The sequence below is a fragment of the Pseudorca crassidens genome, chromosome 13, assembly GCF_039906515.1.
Source record: "Pseudorca crassidens isolate mPseCra1 chromosome 13, mPseCra1.hap1, whole genome shotgun sequence".
Lineage (NCBI taxonomy): Eukaryota > Metazoa > Chordata > Mammalia > Artiodactyla > Delphinidae > Pseudorca > Pseudorca crassidens.
This window is the reverse complement of record NC_090308.1, coordinates 19982752-20006406: the sequence shown is the minus strand read 5'-3', so window position 1 is coordinate 20006406 and position 23655 is coordinate 19982752. Positions and strand designations below refer to the sequence as shown.

Genomic DNA, 23655 nt, shown 5'->3' with positions numbered 1-23655 from the left:
TTCATTGCTGCGCGCGGGCTTTCTAGTTGCGGCGAGCGGGGGCTACTCTTTGTTGTGGTGCGTGGGTTTCTCATTGCGGTGGCTTCTCTTGTTGCGGAGCACAGGCTCTAGGCGCGTGGGCTGCAGTAGTTGTGGCACACGGGCTCTAGAGCGCAGGTCAGTGGTTGTGGCACGCGGGCTCTAGAGCACAGGCTCAGTAGTTGTAGCTCACAGGCTTAGTTGCTCCGCGGCATGTGGGATCTTCCCGGACCAGGGCTTGAACCCGTGTCCCCTGCATTGGCAGGTGGATTCTTAACCACTGTGCCACCAGGGAAGTCGGGCTGAATTTTCTTAACATGTCATATTAGTCATATAAAACTCATTGCTTATCTTTTTGATCCAAAAATAATAATAATAAAAAATACTAATAAATAGTCATAGTGGGTGATAATAATGGTCATTGTCATAAATTACATGTTTTGAATATTCATTTGCCAGCCACTGTGCTAATCCTGTGCAGGGGTTATCTCTTTTAATTCTCACAGTAGCCCAGTGAAGTATAGGTACTATCATTACCCCCATTTATAGGCAAGGCTTAGGTAATAAGAACACACACAGCTTGCTTGAGATTACACAGCCAGGAAATCTAAGAGCTGGCATTCAAACCCAGGGACCGACTCCAGTGCCTGAGCCCTTGACCACTATGCACCTGCTGCCTCCTGTTCTCTGTGTTAGAGGAGGGAGAGGACAGAAATTTTTAGTGCCATGGAAAATTTGGGTGGGGTAAAGGATTATATTTAGGGAAGTGCAGTCAGGTGGAGAAAGTATGAGCAGACATCCTTTCTTTCACACTCTAGACTGGTTACCATTTACTGTGCATCTGCTATGTGCCAACACTTAAGTGCAGAGCTGTCTAAGAGCAAGACCATGCTTTCTCCAACGCTGCACACTGCCTTTTCTGTAGGATTCACGATAAGCTAATTCCTGTAGGCCAAATATATGATTAAGGAAGGTTCACACTGTGGTCTGATGATGGACAAAGGTGCTTTTCTATCGATAGCAAATGTCATTCTCCACAGTCCTGCCAGTGGGATCATGACAGGCGTTCTGGGGTGGGAGAGCAAACTGTCTGGTCCTCCTCTACCTTTGCTCATTCACAAGGTCTGGAGTTTTCTGGCACTGGGGAGATTTCCATCTGAGAGGAGCCTGGCCAACAAAGCTTTCTTATAGGTCCCCTTATAGGGGCTTTTAGCATAGGTGACTCTCTACCTTATTCAGCCTGTTAGTAAGCCATCCTGCTTCATAGAATTTAGTAAAGGATAATGAGGAAATATGGTTTTCCTCTCTCCCTCTACAGCGTCTCCTCTAAACCCCAAGTGCGTGACTTTGTCTCGGTACAAATGATGATTCTGGTCTCGCTCACAGCTCACCAGTTCTATAGCTTTGTTTTTCCCACTAGAATCTGAAGTACAAAGCTTAATTCTTTATAATGCAGTCACACACACCCAGCTTTAACATGAACACTTTCGTCATCTCTGATTATATAGATAATACCTCTCACATTCTCTACAACTGACATTCCTCAATATTATAATGTATTAACCAGAATAAACTAATCTGTATCTACAAATACCGCTACCTTGCAGTCTCTACCTTGTTCTAACTCCCCCTTATGAATAGGTCTAAATCAAGATTTCCCTCAATTTATTACATCTCTTTTATATTTCCTTTTCTGTCCTTGTGTTCATTATGGATAATCCTGCAGTACTGTTTTAGACCCCTGTCTTGCCTCCCAAGGGTACCCTCTATTGCCCTAATCCATCAGTTGCTAGAAAAAAAAATGTCGTTTATAGTTACAAATGAAATCTTGGAGAGCAAGTAGTTGTTCTTTATAGCAGTCATGCAATTTATTTGCATAAACTGCATATACTTGTCTCATGTATGCACAGTCTAAAGGAGAGAATTCATGCTTATTTCTTTAGAGGAATTGCGAACCCTGCTTAGATGATGTAGGTGAAATATTTCTTCCCTAAATAAGAGCAGAGAGGAGTGGCAGCAATGGGAAATTCAAATATCCAGCCTCACTGGAAAATCAAAGCTAACAAATGTATAGGTATAACAACAGAAAAAGAGAAATTAACATAAAGCATTTTATCTTTAAATGTTAAGGAAACTCATCCCAGAACAAAATAAATCCATAACAAAGATATTTCTAATAATGGAAGCTAGTTCTCTCTGAAAGGCTTCCTAGAGCAGCCTTCATCCCTCTCCTCTTCCTTAATCATGATGGGAGAGGGCATCTTTTTAGGTTCCAGAATTTTAAGTGGAGAAGTCTTGGGACACACTTTGAGTCTCTTTCCAGAAATGGGGCTTGTGTTTTTGGTTTTAGTGATAAATAAATAAATGAAATAGAAATATAAGAGAATGTACTGGAGAGTCTGTTTTTCCAAGAAATAGTCTGTGACTATTTTTCTTGAAAATAAATGTTTAAAACTCACTGGGCCTCGGGCTTCGCCTGGTGGCGCAGTGGTTGAGAGTCCACCTGCCAATGCAGGGGACACGGGTTCGTTCCCCGGTCCAGGAAGATCCCACATACTGTGGAGCGGCTGGGCCCGTGAGCTGTGGCCGCTGAGCCTGTGCGTCCGGAGCCTGTGCTCCTCCGCAACAGGAGAGGCCACAACAGTGAGAGGCCCGCATACTGCAAAAAAAAACCCTCACTGGGCCAACTCCGCTGATGAGGAGGTAAGAATAAAATTGCTTTATGAAAGAATGTAAGCACTTTGGGATCGCTCAACCTTCTGGAGCTGGAGGCAGCTTCAGACAAACGAGGAGCATACCTTGGCTAACTAGAAAACTAAGCAGGAGACCGCCTGCTGCGCAGCAGCCCCCAAATGGGCAACTACTAGATTATCTACCAGTGTCCTAGTTTGTTGAGGTAATTTAGGTGGAGTTGACACTGTCTTAGAAATACATTGACTAGTTCAGGACTTAAGAAGATACCATCTTTCCTGCCATTCATCCATACGTTGCTGGTGCTGGAGTTATTGTAACTATGAAGTGCAGTTTTGGCTTGAAATCTTCTAGATTACTCAGTTACATTGAATTATAACAGCACCATCAGCCTCACTACACAGTGTGATTTTTAGAGTCAGGGATGCAATTAATAAAGGTCTATGATACGGTACAGGCAAGATCACTGAGGGGTCATTAAGGGAAGGAAAAATAAAAGGTATCTGTACTTGAATTTGTACTGATTAAATTTTTAAATAGTCATTACAATTAGCAACAGTACAGAAGTAATAATATGAAAATTGTGAAATAAATAGAATATCTTTTTCTGTACTGATTATTAGCTGAAATGATACAATAGAAGATTCAATACAACTCTATAGAAAAAATTAGAATTAATTTCTCATTTAAAAATATATGTGAAAGAGATAAAGTAGTTAAATTTAAAAAAACTAAATGATATAAATTCAGCTTTGAAAACAAACTCTAAGGATACAATGATAAACTGAACTCTGGTGGAAACATAATTCTGCGGTTAACACCCGCAAGCAGGAGTGTACAGGGCTCCCCAGTGCAACAACAGACGACCTGCAGGAGTGTTGGTTGATGGTCTGATTCTCCCTAGTTTGAGGGTTTAAAGAGACAGGAGGGTAGAGTTGGGTGGGATTGGGACTCCCTCTGAGTTCTGGGTCCATGTAGAGATATTACCAGATGAGAGACTCCCCAGCATTTATTAAGTGTTTATTCTTCCAGACAGTCTTCCAGTGCCTTCAAAACAAGTGTCACCTGAATCTCCTCTCACACCCAGGCATATCCATTTTGGTCGTTAATCCTACTACTCGACTTAAAAACAAACTCAAACAAACCTTGTCTTGTTCTATCGTTCATGCCTGGGGTATTGACACTTGTATTTTGGGGTGTGCTGTAGCCTGTGTTTCTTTATAGCCCTTTACATGATTGTATCTTTGAAATAGATACAATTTCTATTTTGTATCCTACATGTGAAATACTTTTAAGCACATTGTTAAAAAGCAAAATTCAACTGAGTAGATTTAAAGATCTCATTGGCTTTATTCAACGATCTATGAATAGGACAGAAGCTCATCTAGTAAAGAGCAAGGAGCTTCAAGGAATTGTACAAAATGGAAGGCTCTTGTAGAAACTGGGGGGCTGAGGCTGATAACAAGAAAGTTATTAGCAAAATAAAAGAAAGGACTGGTTCAGGCCAGGACATCTTCTTTTGTGGGAAAGGGAATACAATAGTCTTATTATATAGATTCCCTCACTAGTGCTGACCAGGACATTCCTGACTGATTGGTTTATTCCACTCCTGGGAGAGGCTGAAACTGCAGTGAGGTTAGGTATTAAGTCTAGGTGGGGTGTAGCACAAGTGACTCCATTTTGGGCTTATTGTTTCTTTTTAACAGCAGTTTTATAATTGAATCCAACAGATTTGGAATTATCCATTGTTTACAATTTAGTCTTCCTGATTTGTGTCTTCATTTTGATGACAAACCAATGGCATTTTCTTAAGGAAGCTGTTGTGCTTTTATGATATCCGTTGCCAAGTGGGATCATCTATCTTATTTGGATCTTGAACAGAAGGGTTTTTTTTTTTCTTGAAGTGTTGACAGTCAAACTTTAAGTTTTCCCTTAGATTTATTCTTATGTTTCCAAAAGTATAACCTTGAATTTTCTGCCTTTGAAAGACTAGAGAATGGTAGGAAGTGTTTGCGAGGGTTCAAGAAGTTACATAAAACCTGAGGAACATACACGTTTACCCTCACACAGCATTCTCATGTGCTACCCCTGTCCCCTCCCCAGAGGCCCCTCAACCCTGGTCACACACACAAGCACACACAAACACACAAGCACACACACAGAGAAAGAATCAATATTACTGATAGGAGTATTCCATATTCTTCGTATATTCATGCATGATGAAACCAAGATCGAGGGGATTAAAAATTCCAAAATGTTACCTCTTAGGTCTTTAAAAAGATATTACTCAGATAAATGACATCACATCAGGTTGCCAGAATGTGTTTTCTGTCTTTATGCTTTAGTCACCTGAATGCAAATTTGATTACTTGGGAGCCCTGCTTGATTCCTATATATAACTTGTATAAGTATATGTAAAGAGGGTGTTCGAAGAGCCTACATTTCGCCAGTGTCAACTTCATTCCGGAGATTCTGTTTTTTACACAGCACCTCTCAGCTTCTACTATACTGTGTAACTTACTTGTGAAGTTTATTGTCTCTTCCTTATTCCCCCCGACTTGTGAGGAGAGGTCTAGCGAGCTGAAGACAGAAAAGCAGGCATTCCACTTGACAACATGGAGTTTACTGATAATTTTGACAGGACCAGTTTGGGTGGAGGAATGAGGTTAGAAATCAAATAGAAGTGGGTTGAGTCCTAAATGGGACATGAGGCTGTGGACTCTTCATTTGAGAATTTTGTCTGCAAAGAAGAGAAAAGGGGTGCTAGCTAGCAGGAAATATAGATGCAAGACAGGGGGTATGTTGTTGTCGGGGGGTGGAGAGAGAGAGAGAGAGAGAGAGAGAGATATTAAGGGTGGCAGACCCTTCAACATTTACATTCTGAGACTAGTCTTATTGAGACTAGTGGATTAACTGCACAAGAGTTGTTTAGAAATCTTTGGGAAGAACCTTTCATAGGAGAGGGGATCACTCCTCATTTTAAAAAGGGGGAAAAAAGACAATCTGGCAGATGGAGGGAAGTTTATTGATTTAGTGGTGGGAAGATGAAGGAATGCTAGTCTGATGGTTTTTAGTTTTTACAATGAAGTGTGAGATCCAGTTAAATGATACTTAGGCAGGCCGGGAAACATACTTAGGTTTGGGGAAAGAAATGGCTGTAGTAGATTGTTGTTTTGGTCTCTAGAGGCACATTTATTAGGGAATGTAGTTCATTTGCCAGTACTTGGACATTTGAGGTTTGAAGTCAAATACTTAAAGTAGAATCAGTCTGTCTGTTGAGTGATTTTCTCCAGCTGTATTCATGCACAGCTGCTCCCGTCCAGAGAAGGCAAGTAATTGAGCTGATCCATGCTTGGGTTTTGCCATGAGTGAGAGAAGCAAGAGAGATGAGGTTGTTTGTAATGATTATAATGATGGACCTCAGACTCAAATTTAGACAGATTGATGAGAAATATTTTAAAACCCCAATCGTGCAAGTACACTTCCATATTAAGAACTCAGGCTTTAAATCAGACCATCTGTGTTCAGATTCCATTTCCACTGTTTACTAACTGTGACCTTGAGCAGGTTGTCTAAGTGTGTCCTAGTTTCCTTCATTTGTAAAGTGGGGTTAATATTGGCACCAAACTCAGAATTATTGTTTGGATTTGAGGTTACACATGGAAAGAGTTTAGAAGAGTACCTGGTGCAAATCGAGCACTCAAATAATAGACTATTACTGTAATTAATGTTATACATCCTCACCTAGTGTGTTCTCTTTCACTATGTACAGCAAAGAAGAAATATTTCTCTTTCTGTGATTGTCTTATCCAGAGCATTATACCTATTCTTTTTCTCACACCTGTATTTTTAATTAACTCACTCACCTACAATTTTTTTCTCTTATACACCTTTAAAATTGGAATGGAATGATAAATGGGAAAACCCACAAAATCCAGTTTCAAACATAAAATTGGATCGATAAGTAACAAGTAAGTGTGTTTGGCAAAGTGTCCGTTTTTGGATAACCAGGATCCCATCTCAAAATCTTTTAATGGAAAAAATGAGACCACTCTAATGAGAACAAATGCGTTTAAAAAGTACCTTCCCCAGAGCAGTCTTTGCCCAGACATTAGTATCTTATCAACGTTACATGTAAATTGCTGTTGGCTCATTGTCTTATAGACTGGGCAGTGTTGTGACACAACATTCTTTGTGTTCTATTCATTGGTGTACAATCTTATTTGTGTTTAACTTTCTGTGGCTTGTGAGAATACATTATGAATAATAATAGGTAGAAGCATATGCTACTTACTAACCTTACTGGTTTAATATTTCCTCGAAGTCCATACACTCTAGGGTCATGTGTTATCCCAACTGGGACAGTTAAGAGTACAGGGGCACTTTAATAATCATATGTGACAGCAGGTATAAACCAGAACTGTCCTAGGTGTTGAAGGATAATTTTAAAAATTAGGTAATGGAGATCTAATGCACAGCAGCACAGTGATTTATAGACACCAGTGCTGTATGATAAACTTCAAAGTTGCTAAGAGACTAGACCTTAAATGTTCTTACCACAAAAAAGGAAATGATGATTATGTGATGTGACAGAGGTGTTAGCTAATGCTGCAGTAGTGATCGTATTGCAATATACAAATATATCAAACCAACATGTTGTACGCCTTAAACTTACACAATGTTATATGCCAATTGTATCTCAATTAAAAATAAAATTTTTTTAAATTTTAATAAAATTTAAAGTAGGTAAAATCTTGACTTGTACAAATATAAAAAGAGCATGTGTCAAAGATTTCATTCAACTCACTAATTAATAAGGGTATGGGTAAGAAGTTGTAACAGGTTCCAAGGAGAATACTAAGTACTAGTCTTCATAGTCAAGTTAGGGATGCTAAAATGAATTAAGGATGGATGCAAAGCTGACAAATTGGTCAGTATCCATCAGGACAATAATCAGTTGCATTTGAGTGGACACAATTTGCATTTTTTGTGGACAAAATACCATTTGCATTACTATCAGTTTTCTTCATTTTGCAGAGTTTAAAATAGCCCAAAGATAATCTCAGCTACACAGGTGTATCACTCACTAATTTCTGGCCCACATCAAAGGCGTCACCATTTTTCCCCACGCAAGCAAAACTGGTCTGGCTGGGCACCCTAGTTAGTTATATGTTACATATTCTCTCTGTTGTTTGCCTCATATGATTTGGACTTAACTCCTAATTGATGCTTGGTTAGATTTTTAATTTTTCGTTTTATTCTTGGACAGATTCCTGTGTCTGTTCCCTCTTACAAAGGGGATCTTTAGGAACAAAATTGCAACTTTACTTTATAGCTTATCAAGCTGTACAGTATTAAGTTCTACCCCTCTTTGAGTATATTTGAGATTGGCCAGAACCTAACCTGTTGTTATTTTGGGGGGAAAATGCTTCTTTTATTCTGTTTTGGTTGCCTCCTCTGGGAAGAGTGGAAGCATTTTGGCAGGATGAGCTGACCGATCTGCAGCTGTTCAAATACTTTGAGCCTTTGGCTTGAGTGTGGATTTTGCTTTAAAACCCTCCCCGCAACTTACAAAAGAGAAAGAATGAAAGAAAGAAAATCCAACTGCCAACTGCATCTACTACTTTTTTTTTCTTTTTAACTGCTGTTTGGTAAGCTGCAGTTGTACTTTCCTAAGGAGAGGCTGTGTTTATTTTCAGCGTTGGCAGTTCTGCCTAATGAATCAACTGGTATTGAATTCACAAAGGGAGGTGCCGTTTCCCTCCTTCCATCTGTTTGCCAAATGTGTGTGTTCCCTCAGCTCCTAGTGGTGGTTTCAGTAAAAAGAGCCATTAGCAAGCGGGTGTTCTCAGTGAATTCTCAATCCTCTGTCTGACTGCTTCGTGGTGTTTGTCCCTTGTGGTACCATAGAGGTTGTTTGCCAAAGCACAACACTTGCGATTCTAGAGAAAGTGTACTTATATTTGTTGTTTCAGTATAAAGTTGGCTCTGCATTACTCCTAGTTTTAGTTTGGTTCTTGAGCCTTGGTTTGGTCCTCAAGCCTGGTTTGGTCCTTCACGATGGGATGTCCATCTCTGAGCAGTAGTGTTGCTATGGGGATTGAAATTACTCCAGAGAAGAGACAAGAGATCAAGTGAATACTGGTAGGCTCTCTTAAAACTGGGAGCCTGTGATGAATTTCTTTCGATTATACTGTATTTTCAGCAAATCCTTCTTTAATTCTTTTTTTTTCTTCTTTAATTCTTATTAATAGTAGGGAGGAGGTTGTTTTATTAGCAAAATTTGGAGATGTCTTTTCTATTTTTATTTTGTACTTTCGTTCATGTATTAGGAGCCCTTTACGTCAGTACTTCTCAAACTTGAATGTGCATATGAATCACTTGAGATTTTGATGAGATGAAGATTCTGGTTCCATACAGTTAGGGGTCTGAGATTCTGCATTTCTGTCAAGCTTTGGGCCACACTATGAACAGTAAAAATATCAGGGCACACAGCTTTGGTGCTTTCTCTGTGGTCTTTGGAGCAATTTAGATATTTAGTCAAAGGGTAGAATGATGATTTGGTTGGTGTTTGGTAGCAAAATATTTGGAAATATTTGCCTTCCCATTGGTGTCAGGAACTCGGTAGAGGAATCAGACAACTTTCCAACTCTTGCAGAGACAGACCTTCACATTGACCATATGTTATTTTGTTTGAGATTTTGGAATTTCCAGGACATTTTACATACCTAATTTCAAATCTAAACTTGAAGTATTTTTCAAAGCAAATTATGAGTTGTTTGGGGGTTCTGTTACCTGTGTACAATAACATCGATTATGTTCTTTTTGCAGTTACATGCCCCACTTCTTGATATATTGCATAGGTTTTAAACATTAATTTCCCTGAAATTTGCTTGTATGAATATTTTAATATCACTGTCTCTTGTGTACTGTGCAATTTCACTTAGCTTACTAAACAGTTTTATAAAAACTGAGTGTCATCCAAGAAGTCTTTGGAGTACTATTAAGTGTTATTACTCTATTCTGACCTAGATAATGGACAGTAAACTATTTTTTTTTTTTTTTTTTTTTTTTTTTTAGTAAACTATTTTTAACTAAGGCCACTGACCCACTGAAGAGCTGTTCACACACACACACACACACACACACACACACACACACACACACACACACACACACACAGAGAGAGAAGGAACCTAATGTAAGCACTACATTCATCTGTATTATTACCCTTACCTTATTCCCCAGAACTTCTAATTAGTTTTGGAATTTACAGAAAAAGAGAAAGTATAAAATCTTGCTTCTAAAGTGAAGAATAAGGATCATGAAGAAAACTGTTCCAATACCAATAAAGAATACTGGTTAACCAGGGGAGTCTGAGAGCTGAGAGAGGAGTGTGAAGTTAAAATGACAAAAGAGAAACACATATGTAAGGGGAGTGGAGAATCCAGAAACTCATGAAGAGCATGTCAGGGAGGAGAAACAATTTTTTTTCTCTACCCTCTTAGGTTCAATTTCTGGTGACCTCTGAATTAAACTGACAAAAGGCAAATTAGCAAGAGAAAAGAGTTTATTTATGGGTGCAATCTGCATACAGTGATGAGTAACTCAAAAAGGAGGTTGGAATTTGGGGCTTATATATTCAATGTAGTAGGGGAAAGGAATTGGGGAGAAAAGGCTCCTATGAGAAGAACCAGTAGGTTTCTTTAGGAAAGATATGTGTTTCTTTAGGAGAGCAAACATGAGATAAGAAAGTTTGTGATAATGTTTGTTTGTGCAGGTGCTAGTGGTTTTTTGTCTTCTTCATAGCCCTGAAACTCTCCTGAGGGGATTTTTATGGTAGCCTCATTTCCAAGAAGATGCTACTTTTAAGTCAGATAAAGGAAGCTCTGACAAGGCTTCTTTCTGCATTTGTTGACTCACTTAAGATAAGCTTTGTACCAACTCTAGGTTTCTGAGTGAGTCCCCACAGGGAAAAAGGGCACATTTACACTGAAGAGAGAAGGACTCAAGGTTAAAGAGGGGGAAGACTCAGTAGATTGTGAGGTGGAGACGTTACTCACAGTTAAACTATTTCTCTGTTCTTTAGAAATCTGATTAGGACTTCTAAAGTTTAGCAAGTCTTCAGAGCACTTCTGCTCTCCGGATTTATTCTGAATGAGAATCTGTATCTACCGAACTTGAGTAGAATTATTCTGGAGCCTACGCTGATCTGGCTACATCAAGGCTGAGGCGCCAGGGTCCATGACAGTCACATTTTATATCTAGGTTTTAATCTTTAGTTGTAATGCTTTTTGAAATAGATAAAGCAAATTATTTCATGCATAGTTTCATGATATAATTGCTCAAATAAAAATCTGTTTTATATATTAAGTAATAACTGGGCATCAGGTTTCTGAGTGATCCATCGGGGGATAATTTTGCATGTATTCTTAAAAATTTGAATAAAAATCCTATTTGCATATTTTCTGTGTGACAGTTATTATTTTATACATTCTTTTATTTAAATATATTACTATTTTTTTCCAGTCATCAAACACAGACAACCTCTTGGGATCATCCTAAAATGACTGAACTCTTTCAATCTCTTGGTGAGTGTTATTTTAGTTAATAGTAATGAATTAACCTAAACAACTGAGAGTTGTATATTCTTAAATGGACACTAGTCACCATCTTTCCTTACATGGCATGTTATGTTTAAAGGATCATGTCATGGGCATGTGAAAGCCGTTGAATTTCTAAGGACAATGCAATAAACAGATTTTACCTTTCTTCTTAAGAGAATGCAGGGTTTGAAATGGTGTGAGCCAAAGAAGGTTGATTTTAAAAGGAGTGTAATTTGTTTTACGTCTCTCATATTGAGTCATCTTAAACTTCAGCTTTGAGTGAAAACAAAAACAATTAGAGTACAGCAGCCTCTAATCCAGTGCTTTAAATTTGCTTTTCACTCACTTTTTATTTAGTAAATATTATTAAATTAGCTTGCCTAGTTTCATTTTGTCTAAGTTGTCATTAAAAGCTAAATTCATTTTAATATAAAAATGCATGAAAACACGTGAGATGAGAATTATGACCTTGTAGATTTCTAGTGGAATGTGACTTTGAACTGATTATTTAGCTGCTTCTTTTAGGTCATTAGAGTGGCTTTGAAAGAGTTTTCTTTTGGGGGGAGCTAAGGTGCTGCTGGAGAGGGAGAGTGGCACCCCAAAGCTCTCATGCCCACTCCCATTTCAGCAAGGAGGGGGCACTCCTTTTTATCTCTTTAAATATCAGGCTTCTGTGTGAGCTTCTGTTTGGGTAGGTGAGGACAGCTGCAAAGGTTGATCAAGCAAGAGAAAAGCCACTGGATTGTTTAGTTGGTAAAACGAAGAGGCCAATGTTGATGATTTCTGAGTTTTCTTCTAACTCTTCTAGGCTCTCATACGGATACTCTGTCTTTAAGGGACAGAGGAAGAAATTCCAGTGTCTTCTCTTTCTCAACTTGATGCTAAATCTTTAAGATTTTTTAAAAATTAGGATAAAATTGACCTATAACAATATATTAGTTTCAGGTGTACAACGTAATTATTCGATATTTGTATATATGTGAAATGATCACCACAGTTAAGTCTAATTAACATCCATCATCAAACATAGTTACATAGTTTTTTTTCTTGTGATGAGAACTTTTAAGATCTACTCTTTTAGCAACTTTTATATATACAATACAATATTATTAACTGGAGTTAATCTATTGTTTCTAAAGATTTGAGTATTGATTATAGTATAATTTTAACCAGATTGATAAAAGGGCAGAGGAAGCAAATCGATCAGGACAGAAGGAGCATAGAAATAAGACTAGCTTTGTGAGCAGTGAGATGGACAGCCTAGTTGACAGAAAACTGATTGTCCTTGGGGAAGATGCCCTGCAGGAGGATCCCTCTTAGCAGTAGAGAAGGCAGGGCCCTCGGCCTACAGTGGGATGTATTTATTAGGCCATGGAAAGTCAACAGGCTGTGTTTCCTTTTCCTCATTTCCCTCCATTTCCTTTTTGAAAATGCTCTCTTGAAATCTGTGTAGCACTGCTTTGGAAAGTATCTCACCCTGGTGCTCATGAACATTTAATTATTTTCTTCAATGTTGTAGATTTTAGGAATAGACCTTTTCATGTGAACAGACATAATACTTTTCCATCACTGAAGTAAACAAATATATTCTTGCCATTCAATGTAAGTTAAATCATAAGCATGTTTTGAATGTGTTCTGTTTCCCATTTCAGCTGACCTGAATAATGTACGTTTCTCTGCCTACCGTACAGCCATCAAAATCCGAAGACTACAAAAAGCACTATGTTGTGAGTTTATCCTGCCGAAGTTAATCACTCTGTTATTTGGATTGCCTTTCTTGTTTTGTTTTGTTTTAAGACCAAGATAAATGAAGAGGGTGATGTGTGTGTGGAGTTAATCTGCTTTTCAGTGTACCTCGCTCAAGGACTTGGCTGTGTTTCTGTGAATGCTTCATTATTCGCACCAGCAGCATGCGTGCAGTAGTAAAACCAATGAGCAGATGCCATTCTCAGTTGGAGAACGAAATTAACCAAAATACAGGAGTCACATGAAAAGCTTTTTCAAAAATTATGCTGCCGCCCAATTTAAAAGGATTAAATCAAGGAATCAAAGTAGTAGATCATTGCCTTTTTAGTACTTTGGATTCATTTGCAAGTGTAGGATTCCAAACAGTTCGATTCAGTGCAATCATATAATAAAGGAACACTGAAAAATGGCATTCCTGACCCAAATTTGAACTGGTACCTAGAATAGTAGATAAAGGGCTCTGTGTTCATTTAAACATGTCTTGAGACATTGAATGTTATCAACATGAACTTTAACCTGTAGAGAGTATGTTCAGAGTGATAGTCTGTGATAGTTTTACTAAAGGATTATTCCTTTCCCCATAACCTAAATTTAAGTATATATATGAATGCTTGTAATAGAGTATAGATTTCAGCTGTCTGGATTCTATTTGTGCTTGCAGTTTTAATGATTGAGTCTACTCAAAGAACGTTTAGGCTTTGTCAGTAGTTAATATGGAAAGTAACATTTGCCTATACGTTTACAACAGCATCATTTGAATAATTCCAAATAGTCCTGTTTGCTGCCTCTTGTTAACAGTTGTTGTACGTCTAGGCTCTTCAGTGAAGCTTTGCAGAATACCCTTAGAAAAATGATATATTAAGGTTAAAAACCTGCTCTGTAAGTCAGTAGAAATTAGAAATACATTTTAAGCTGGTTACATGAAGAGAGCTGAGGAAAGAGAAGCGTAGAATCATTCCGAGAAAATATAGGAACGCAAAGCTTTAGAATAAGAGAAACAAGCTACGTGTGGAAGAGCTGTCTGAAGGGCTGAAAAACACCTCCAGATGAGGCGATGGACAAGAGGCTGAGATGGCGTGGAAGCCCGTAATCCTTGGAGCCCCAGAAATCATTGGTAGGTTGTAGTGGTCACAGCAAGTATGGCGGAATGACCAGTCTCAAAATACAAAGCCAGCACACTCTGGCTCGTGGTCTGTACGTTGAGCCGTAAGGGAATAGGAAGTGAATTAGGAGCACTCAGAAGGGATTTCAGTGAGCTCAGTCGGGCCAGGGTGACAGCAGTTTTGAAAGAGGCTCAGCTGCATGTCCAGAATCTAGCTGACAGACCTGGAAGGGCTTCTCAGGCCTGATGAGCTATAAAATGAGGACAAATGACTGAGCCACAAAATCTCCATTGATGGGAGACTGCTTTGTATCACTGTGAACATGGGCCCAGTTTTTAGTAATACTTCTGGGCAGATAAACATATTAACGCATTTGCTGTTTTCTTCTGTGGGTTCTTCTGAGTCCTAAAGAAAAAACTCCATCCTTCAGCTCATCCCTCCAAACCAGAGAGGAGCAGAAGAGAGATGCCTCCCACCTGTAAACTAAACGACATATAGTAACGCACACTTAGAAACATGCTGGGTTGTGTTCGATTGTAAACGTTCGAGGTGATGTCCTTAGGGCCACCTGGCTGCCACTTTCCCCGCTGCCTCCTGACCCCAGTGCTCTCCTAGTGGGGCCTTGGCACCACTGACCCAGCTACCTGTTTATGATTAATCTGCTTCTTCCTCTCCCATCCTTTCTGTTTACTCGAAATGCCATGACCCTTCTTCCTCTGCAATCGTCTGTAACCCTTTAGTCCTCCCAAATTCTGTTAAAAATTTACTTCTTTTGGAAACATTTACAAGCTAATCCCACCTGCCTCCAGTTTTTTCAGAACTTTATGATGGCCTGTAATGACTTTTTCTCCCATCAGCACCTCTTGCGTGGCTTTGTGTGACAGATAATGTGAGGAAAATTGCCCCATCTGTGTCGACACCTGCTTTAGGTCAACGGTTGCCTCTCATTTCACGTGACTCTCCACCCAGCACAGTGTCCTAACAAAGAGGGCACACTGTTGTTACTGTCATTGTTCATTCATTTATCGGACTCCAAGACTGTGCAAGAGATAAAACAACATAAAAAGACTTGGTTCCCACACTCAAGGAACGTAAATTTGGAGATAGCACGTTACACGTGGACACAACCTCCCTGCTTACAACAGATCCTGCTGCCCTCAGCACAGAACGGCCTTTGCCTTGGCCGGTCTCTCCATTCACCACGGCCCACGGCGGGCTCTCACAGTTCTAGTGGACATTGAAATGGTGACCTCTGTATTTTGTTCCTCTTGCCTGAAGAGCTCCTGTCTTAGCTCTTTGTGGCTGGTGCGTTCTTTTCCTTTTTAGGTCCTAGTTTAACTCACCCGTCTCTAATGAGTCTTTCTTGGCTACTCTACTCCAAACTAGGTCACTCCTGATTTTCCATGTCATAGGTTCCGTTCTTTTCTTATGTGGCACTTGTCATGATATTTGATATTCTATGTATTTACTTACTTACTGTCTGTCTCTCCAAATGAACTAATCTTTTATATGAGGAGTGAGTCTGCTTTCTTCTCCACTTCAGGCCTCATACAATCTCTGGCACAGAGCAGTCTCCTAGGACACAAGTGAATGATTTTTTTTTTATAAATTTATTTATTCATTTATTTATTTTTTGGCTGCGTTGGGTCTCGTTGCTACGCGCGGGCTCTTTCTAGTTGCAGCAAGTGGGGGCTACTCTTTGTTGCAGTGCACGGGCTTCTCATTACGGTGGCTTCTCTTTGTTGTGGAGCACGGGCTCTAGGCTCACGGGCTTCAGTAGTTGTGGCACGCAGGCTCAGTAGTTGTGGCTCGCGGCCTTTAGAGCACAGGCTCAGTAGTTGTGGCTCACGGGCTTAGTTGCCCTGCAGCATGTGGGATCCTTCTGGACCAGGGATCAAACCCACGTCCCCTGCATTGGCAGGCGGATTCTTAACCACTGCGCCACCAGGGAAGTCCCCATGGGTGAATGCTTTGAGTTTGAAAATTATCGGAGTACTCCAGGAAATATGTATAGGATTTATAGCAGCACTTATTGATAGTAACATTTGTTTCATTTTGGCATATTCATAAATATGATATACAGCAGCAAAAATAAACTAGTAATCAACATCAACATGGTGGAATCTTAGAATTATAAAGTTGCGTGAAAAAAATCAAGTAGCAGAAGAAATTTGTACAGTTTGATTCCATTTATTTATATAGTTCAAAACCAGGCAGAACTAAGTGCTCTGTTATTTAGGGACACATATATACTTTCAGAAATTTAAAGTGAAATACAATGATTAGTGGTTCTCCCTGTGATTGTGAGGGGATGTAATTAAGGAGATTTTTCCAACGAGCTTCCAACATACAGTGATAGCCTATTTCTATAGCTGTGTAATGAATTAATGGGAGCCTGTTCTATTATTTTTGTTTAGACCACACATATATATTATACATATTCTTTTGTGTTTTGATTTAAAAACTTTATGTGCTAGGCAGCAACAGAGAAGCCAAAGGGAAATACTGACAGAGATTCCCTTCATTGTGAAGAGTAAGGCAAAGCTTCCTTGAGTAGGAAGTATATCAGCCAGGATCTAAAAGCCACATAGGATTTAGGCACAGGATTTAGGCACATGGCTGTAATCAAGGGTAAGAAGGAAGGGAGTTATATTCATAAGAATCAAAGGCTTGGATGGAGTTCAGGGAACATCATGTAATAATGGAGTCTAAATGGAGTAGCTTATGAGCTAGTTTGTCCAGTATTCTGAAATGTCCTTAAAATCAGTTTAGGTCCAGTTTCAAGGTCATTTTTAACGAAATCTTCTCTGATTCTCTTAGTTTTTTGTTCCTCAAGCTCTCACAATGTTGTGTTTAATGTTTGGATATTTTCTTTACAGATTGGGGTGCTATAGAACAGTTTTCTGTTTTGTGTAAGTTAGGACATAGGGCCAGTCGTGGATGTAATGCGTTAGACAATATCTAAGATCAAAGGACCAAGGGAAGAGAGGACAAGTAGAGTTCAGGTGAAAGGTGATGGAGGCTGAGCATAGGAGGGGAGATGAGGGCATGGATTTGTAAGGAGGAAGGAGAGCTAATAATTGGGAGGATTTGGTACTTGATAGATTGCAGAGTGTGCAAGAAGGAGAGTGGTAGGATATCTTGGGATTTGTAGACTAATGGTCTGTGTAGTAACAGCATTACTGGATTTCTGCATAACAAAAAGGTAAGACCTTTATTTGTACATATTAAGGTGGAGATTCCTGGAAGACGATACTATAGCTCTGGTTGGGAACAAAGCAGCGGGAATGTGGATCAGGTATTCAAGCAGGAGATCAGGATGAGAAAACAGAACCTGGAGTCATCCAGAGAGAAGTAATAACTGTAGTAATGAAAGTGAATGAGAGCATCAGGTTTATAGAGGGAAAGGGCAGACATGAGACCTTGAGTGCCACTGACATTTCTGAGCTGTCCGGGGAAGAGGAGATAGGAAAGGTGCTAAGAAGGGACAGTCAAACAGAGAGGAGGAGAGTCATAGAAGCCCAAGGTCGGATGCTAAACAGTGTGTGTTTTTGCAGAACAGGAGAATGAAGATCCAATTCCATTCATCCCCCTTTGCCTCATTGTGGGCTTAAAGAAAAGCCTGAAAGTTGGTAGAAAGTGATTCTGCTATTTGTTTCATTTGCTGCATGACTGAGCTGTCATTTGTCTCCCTTTGAAAAGAGATAATCATAATTTTCTGTGACTTAAATGTAGTCAGTCTTTAAAGGTACCTAAATGTGACACACTTCAGGGAGATGTATTCCTGGCTTAAGCACGAAGGCAAAGTGTCAGAGTAAATCACTAAAAATTGAAGACATAATAGTCTGTGGGATGTGGCAAATTACTGTCACAGCTACAAAGTGTATCACAAAGGAGGCTTTTCCAGAAGAAATACAAGGACAGCCTGATTCAGGAAGTGGTCTTTTTGGAATTTGGTCTTTTGTCACCTTTAGGCCATGTAGGGATGTAATAGCAGTGCTGTGTTGCTGGCATAATTAGTGTTGAAATTCAGAAAACTTAGAGCATTTTGGCAGTATTTGAATATGTTTCTTTATATCTGTGAGGAATTATAGCTCTGTGGCCACTGTCATTTATTAAGCACTTCTCTTTGTCAAGTATTGTGAAGAATGAATTTGAATTTTACTCCTGCCCTCTGGAAGTTTATAATTGAAAATAGTGTACAGTGCCAAGAAATGAGGTAAAAATGACAATGAAAATTCCAGATGGTTCTTTTTTTTTTTTTTCTGACACCATCTCGAACTCATGTGAAGCGTACACAGGTTACTTTTGTAATTAGCTGAAATTTTACCAGTGATGTATTTGACATCTAGAGGAAACGGACTGATCTTTTGTCCAGACTGTGTGTTCTATATTTGTGTCTTTCTCTCTTTTAAAAAAAATGACCTCTCTGTTGAGTTGTTTTAAAAATAATTTTAATCTGCATAATTTTAAAGCAGTTCTTTTCCATTGTAGATAATTTGGGGAAAAAAATCATTTTATGGTATTTAAGCAGCTAGAGTAGACACATTTCATAAATGTCTTTAAAAAATTCAAAATTAGGGCTTCCCTGGTGGCACAGTGGTTAAGAATCTGCCTGCCAATGCAAGGGACACAGGTTCAAGCCCTGGTCCGGGAATATCCCACATGCCACGGAGCAACTAAGCCCGTGCACCACAACTACTGAGCCTGCGCTCTAGAGCCCGCGAGCCACAACTACTGAGCCTGCGTGCCACAACTACTGAAGCGCACACGACTAGAGCCCATGCTCCTCAACAAGAGAAGCCACTGCAATGAGAAGCCCGCGCACTGCAACTAGAGAAAGCCCGCACACAACAAAGACCCAATGCAGCCAAAAATAAATAAATAAATTTATTTTTTAAAAAAATTCAAAATCAGTGGTTATTCAATGGTTAAAAATAGAAAAATACAAAGGAAACTGTTTGTTCATTTTACTTAACTGTCAAAATATGTCATGCTTTTGAGGGAACATTTGTGTATCATGCAAAGGGAAAGTAGTTGTTTATATATAAAAAATGTTTTCCCAAGTTTATTTTTTTAACGTTCAAAAGTTAAGTATGAAGATGGGGAAGAATTTTATAAAGCAGTAATTTCCATGAGCAGACCTAAAGTTCATGTGGTTCTGTAATTTTCCAAACTACGTGTTTAGATTTAGAAGAGTCATCTCCACACTCAGTAAATGTATAGATACATGGCAGTTTGATAATCTAGTATGTTTTCCTGTTTTCAGTTAGCTAATGAATGACTCAAAGTTGATTGAAGGGAAAGATTATGTATTGTTCTTCTCTTTGTCTAACCTCTTCCTCCTGGCCTTCGAGGGCGCCCCCTAGGCCAACATGGCCTGCCCCCTGAGCTCGGTGTGTCTATCTCACGGTAGCTATGTGCCACCCATGTGTGACCACACACCATCCACACTGCCATCATCGGTTCCCAGAGCTGCCCAGACTTCCTTGAATTCTTGTCTTTTTTCGAGCAGTTCTCTCTTCCTGGAATTCTTTCCTTGCTTTATATGGATCTCTCTTGTATCTTAGCTTTTTTTTTTTTTTTGTGGTACGCGGGCCTCTCACTGCTGTGGCCTCTCCGGTTGCGGAGCACAGGCTCCGGACGCGCAGGCTCAGCGGCCATGGCTCACAGGCCCAGCCGCTCCACGGCATGTGGGATCTTCCCGGACTGGGGCACGAACCCGTGTCCCCTGCATCGGCAGGTGGACTCTCAACCACTGCGCCACCAGGGAAGCCCTATCTTAGCTATTTTTTAAGGTCCATTTCAAATCCCACCTTTCCAGGGAGCTTTTTCTAGGCTGCTTCCACTCCCCTAGTGGTAATAGCTCTCATAGAAACTTACGTCTTCTTCTTTTAGGGCATTTCCACCCCTTTTAGTGAAGTTATCAGTGTGCTTATCCTCCTTCTCAGACTGGCCATCTTCGAGAGCAGGGCTCCACTTTATCCTTATGTGCCCACCCTATGCCCATTGTAGAGGTTCTGTCCATGAAGGGCAAGGAATGGGAGCAAATACATGAAGAGCCGTGGACGGGTGGACCTGTACTGTGAACCTCCTCTAATCCTACCTAGCTACAAGTTGCCTATGTGCCAAAGGATCATGGGAAGCAACCCAGGTTAGAGCCAGATTTTGAGGGCCTTACAGATCAGGCTTGATTCAGTAGGTGGCGGAGAACTATTATTTTTCTCCAAACCTGTTTTATTAACAGAATATCTTCAGTGAACTTTGTATCTCATGATGTGCATGTGGAGAAACTGTTTAAGAATGATGAGTTACACAGTGATATAAAGGATGAATGAGAGGTGAGCTGGCTGTTCTCAAAAGTGAGGAGAAAAAGCAGTGTCGTATTTTAGCTGTTCTACCGTTAGGATTAGACTTAGAGATTTATGCTTTCCTACATTTAAAAGTACAAAGAAGCTGAAGAGAGGAAAGCCACAAAAGTAAAGGTGGAAAAATTTACATTCCAAAGAGTGAAAAGCGAGGTCATATTGAAAAGTGGCAGAGTTTAGATTCAAAAGCATAAACATAAGAGATGTGGATAAAAGAAGAGTTTAGAGATGTAAGAATGGAAATGCTGTTTATTTCTTTAAAAATTAAAATTAGCTAAAAAGGATAGATTCTTAAATTGAAGAATCAAGCTAAAAACTCAAGACTGGCAGTGGTTTTGTTTCAGTGTTGTTCTATAATGTAATGACTGTGCATATTCCTTTTTCTCACCTGATTAGTGGATCTCTTAGAGTTGAATACAACAAATGAAGTTTTCAAACAGCACAAGCTGAACCAAAACGATCAGCTTCTTAGTGTTCCAGATGTCATCAACTGTCTGACAACAATTTATGATGGCCTTGAACAAATGCATAAAAATCTGGTCAACGTTCCTCTCTGTGTGGATATGTGTCTCAACTGGCTACTCAATGTATATGATACGTAAGTGCATTTTTTCCCATTAAAATACAGTCATTGGGTGAAATATGTTGATAGTGCAAAATGTCTACATTTTTTAAGTGAATTTTTAAGAAAATACTTTCTTTCAAAGTCCTTTTCCCAGTGGAAATATTTATGTTAATTGTTGAAAAGGAACGACTTTCCAAAAATTGAGCTCTTAACCAACAATAGAACAAAAAAGAGTGTCCATCTATGATTTTTAAGATTTTGCTTCAATTTATAAAGGCTGTCAAATTTGTAGCCTTTTTAGTCACTATGCTAGGGGAAACCTAATGGAAAGAAGTCCGATTTCCTTCCTCCATAATGTTTTATAGTATTTCTTTTTTCAAAAGACAAAATTTTGTAGTTATTGTTATGAACTTTAAAATTTGTTGGCTCATAATAATCCACTCTGCATTTCTTGTATGACAGCTTAAGAGCAATTTGGCAATTAAAAGGATTTAATTTCTCTTTTGGTATTAGCTTTTTTTATTGCAGTGGTGGTTATGTGTATATATGGTGTTTTAAATAATTTATACTGTAGGACACTCCAATATCTGTAATTTAATTAGATGCTCACTGTTACATAAAGAGCACTCCCAGCTTTCAGCATAACTCATTTGCCATTAATTTGGCTTTTTGAAATGTGACAATGCGTTTGTAAAATAATCAATTCTAGAAAGACCTGCTGTGGGCTGATATTTCTGAAACATTAAGAATTATTCATTCTTCTGGTAGGGGGTTAAAGTATGCAAAGATGAAATAAGAAAATTAGAACTCTAAATTTTATTTTCTGTTAATTAGCTGTATGAAAATTTGTGCTTATCAGTTTTTTATTTGATTTAAAGAGAAAGAAGATAGATGATAGTTCATAAATGCACGTATGGTTTAGCAGCTGATTGATTCTGTATAAGAAGTAAATGATAGATGCAAGAACTTTCAAGAGCTTTCAGTTAATTAAAATTTAATTTATTCTTTTGATTAGAAAAATCTTTTATCTTTCAATACTGACAAATATCATAACAATGTCTTTTTTAAAAATAATCAAATAGCCATTGTGTGCTTGAGGCTCTTAATAAACTCACTGAAGAACAGATAGCATGGATCTCTGTTACCATGATGAATGTGGGCTTTACTACCTCCCTGTGTGATATCTCTCAGTACATTTCATTGTAACGCAAATTTTTATACTCCTAGGGTAAAATATGACTGTTAACATTAATTCACTGTTAAGTTGATCTTCAATTTTTTAAACCTCTAAGAGACATTTTCTATAGTAAATTCACTAAAATAACTAGTCAATTAGGTGTTTTAACTACAAAGCCTATAACTTAATTTTATGTCCCAGGAAGAATGCTAAAGTCATGGGATACTTAGTCAAGGACTTCATTAAGCTCTATGGAGCATGGTAGAGCCAGAGGTGTGTATTTTGAGACATGTTTTAGGGAAGAACTGGAGAAGATGTTAAATCACCCTGCTTCGGCATTATCTGTGGCTCTAACACTCTACTTGGGCTGCCTTAACAAAGTATCACAGACTAGTTGACTTAAACAACAGAAATTTATTTCTCATAGTCCTGGAGACTGGAAGTCCAAAGTCAAGATGTCAGCAGGGTTGGTTTCTTCTGAGGCCTCTCTCCTTGGCTTATAGATGGCTGTCCTCTCCCTGTGTTCCCACATGGTCTTTCTTCTGTGTGTGTCTGTGTCCTAATGTTCTATAAGAACACCAGTCATATTGGATTAGTCGCCGCCCTCATGACTTCATTTCAACTTAATTACCTATTTAAAGACTTTCTCCACATATAGTTGCATCCTGAGGTACTGGGAGTTAGGACTTCAACACATGAATTTTAGGTGGATGTAACTCAGCCCATAATGCATATATATGCTGTTTTCACTGGACAGCCCAAAGGGGATAGTGCCACTTAGTTGGGAAGGAAGCAGTATGTGAAACATCGTAAGTCATATTCTAGGGAGTTAAATGTTGGCATATTTTCACTTTCTACCGTCAAATGTGAACACATGAGAAACCCAACACAGAGATATTGTTTCTTATTTTTAGGAAGACAGTATCTTGAAATTTTCCTTTTCAAAGGACAAAAAGCTTTTAGGGTTTATCTCCCTTCCATGCCAAAGAAATATAGCAAAGACCATGCTAGGTTAGAACAGTGTCCATTCAGTCGAGTTTTCCACCTTGGAGAGGAATATCATGAATTAACCTAACTAAAAAGTATAGTTACTCATATGATGGTAGTCTCAGATGGCCAGAGTTGATTACCTAAATTTCTCTAGCAACTAAGACTTATTCCTTTATCCAAACAAGAGTTATTAACTGTTTTCAAGTCATTAGTTTCCTTTGAGAATCTGATGGAATTTTGATCTACTCCATCCAATGCACCAGGACGTTATGGACCCCTAAGAAGTCTCTGAACCTTGGAAATGGTACCATGATCTAACCCATCCATTCATTCAGTTAATCTGACATTCATCTATTAACCATATATTTTTTACTGCGTTGCTTTGTGCAGT

General features: G+C 38.9%; 1 protein-coding gene across 12 annotated transcripts in view; it reads left to right on the top strand.

Annotated features, from left to right (window-relative positions):
* UTRN (utrophin) overlaps nt 1–23655 on the top strand; it is a 492142-nt gene that overhangs the window by 406147 nt on the left and 62340 nt on the right. For all 12 annotated transcript variants that reach the window (XM_067701862.1, XM_067701864.1, XM_067701861.1 and 9 more), the window contains 3 exons: nt 11239–11300; nt 12968–13042; nt 20929–21130. In XM_067701862.1, the coding sequence (XP_067557963.1) occupies nt 11239–11300; nt 12968–13042; nt 20929–21130 (339 nt within the window). The remainder of the gene's footprint in view (nt 1–11238; nt 11301–12967; nt 13043–20928; nt 21131–23655) is intronic.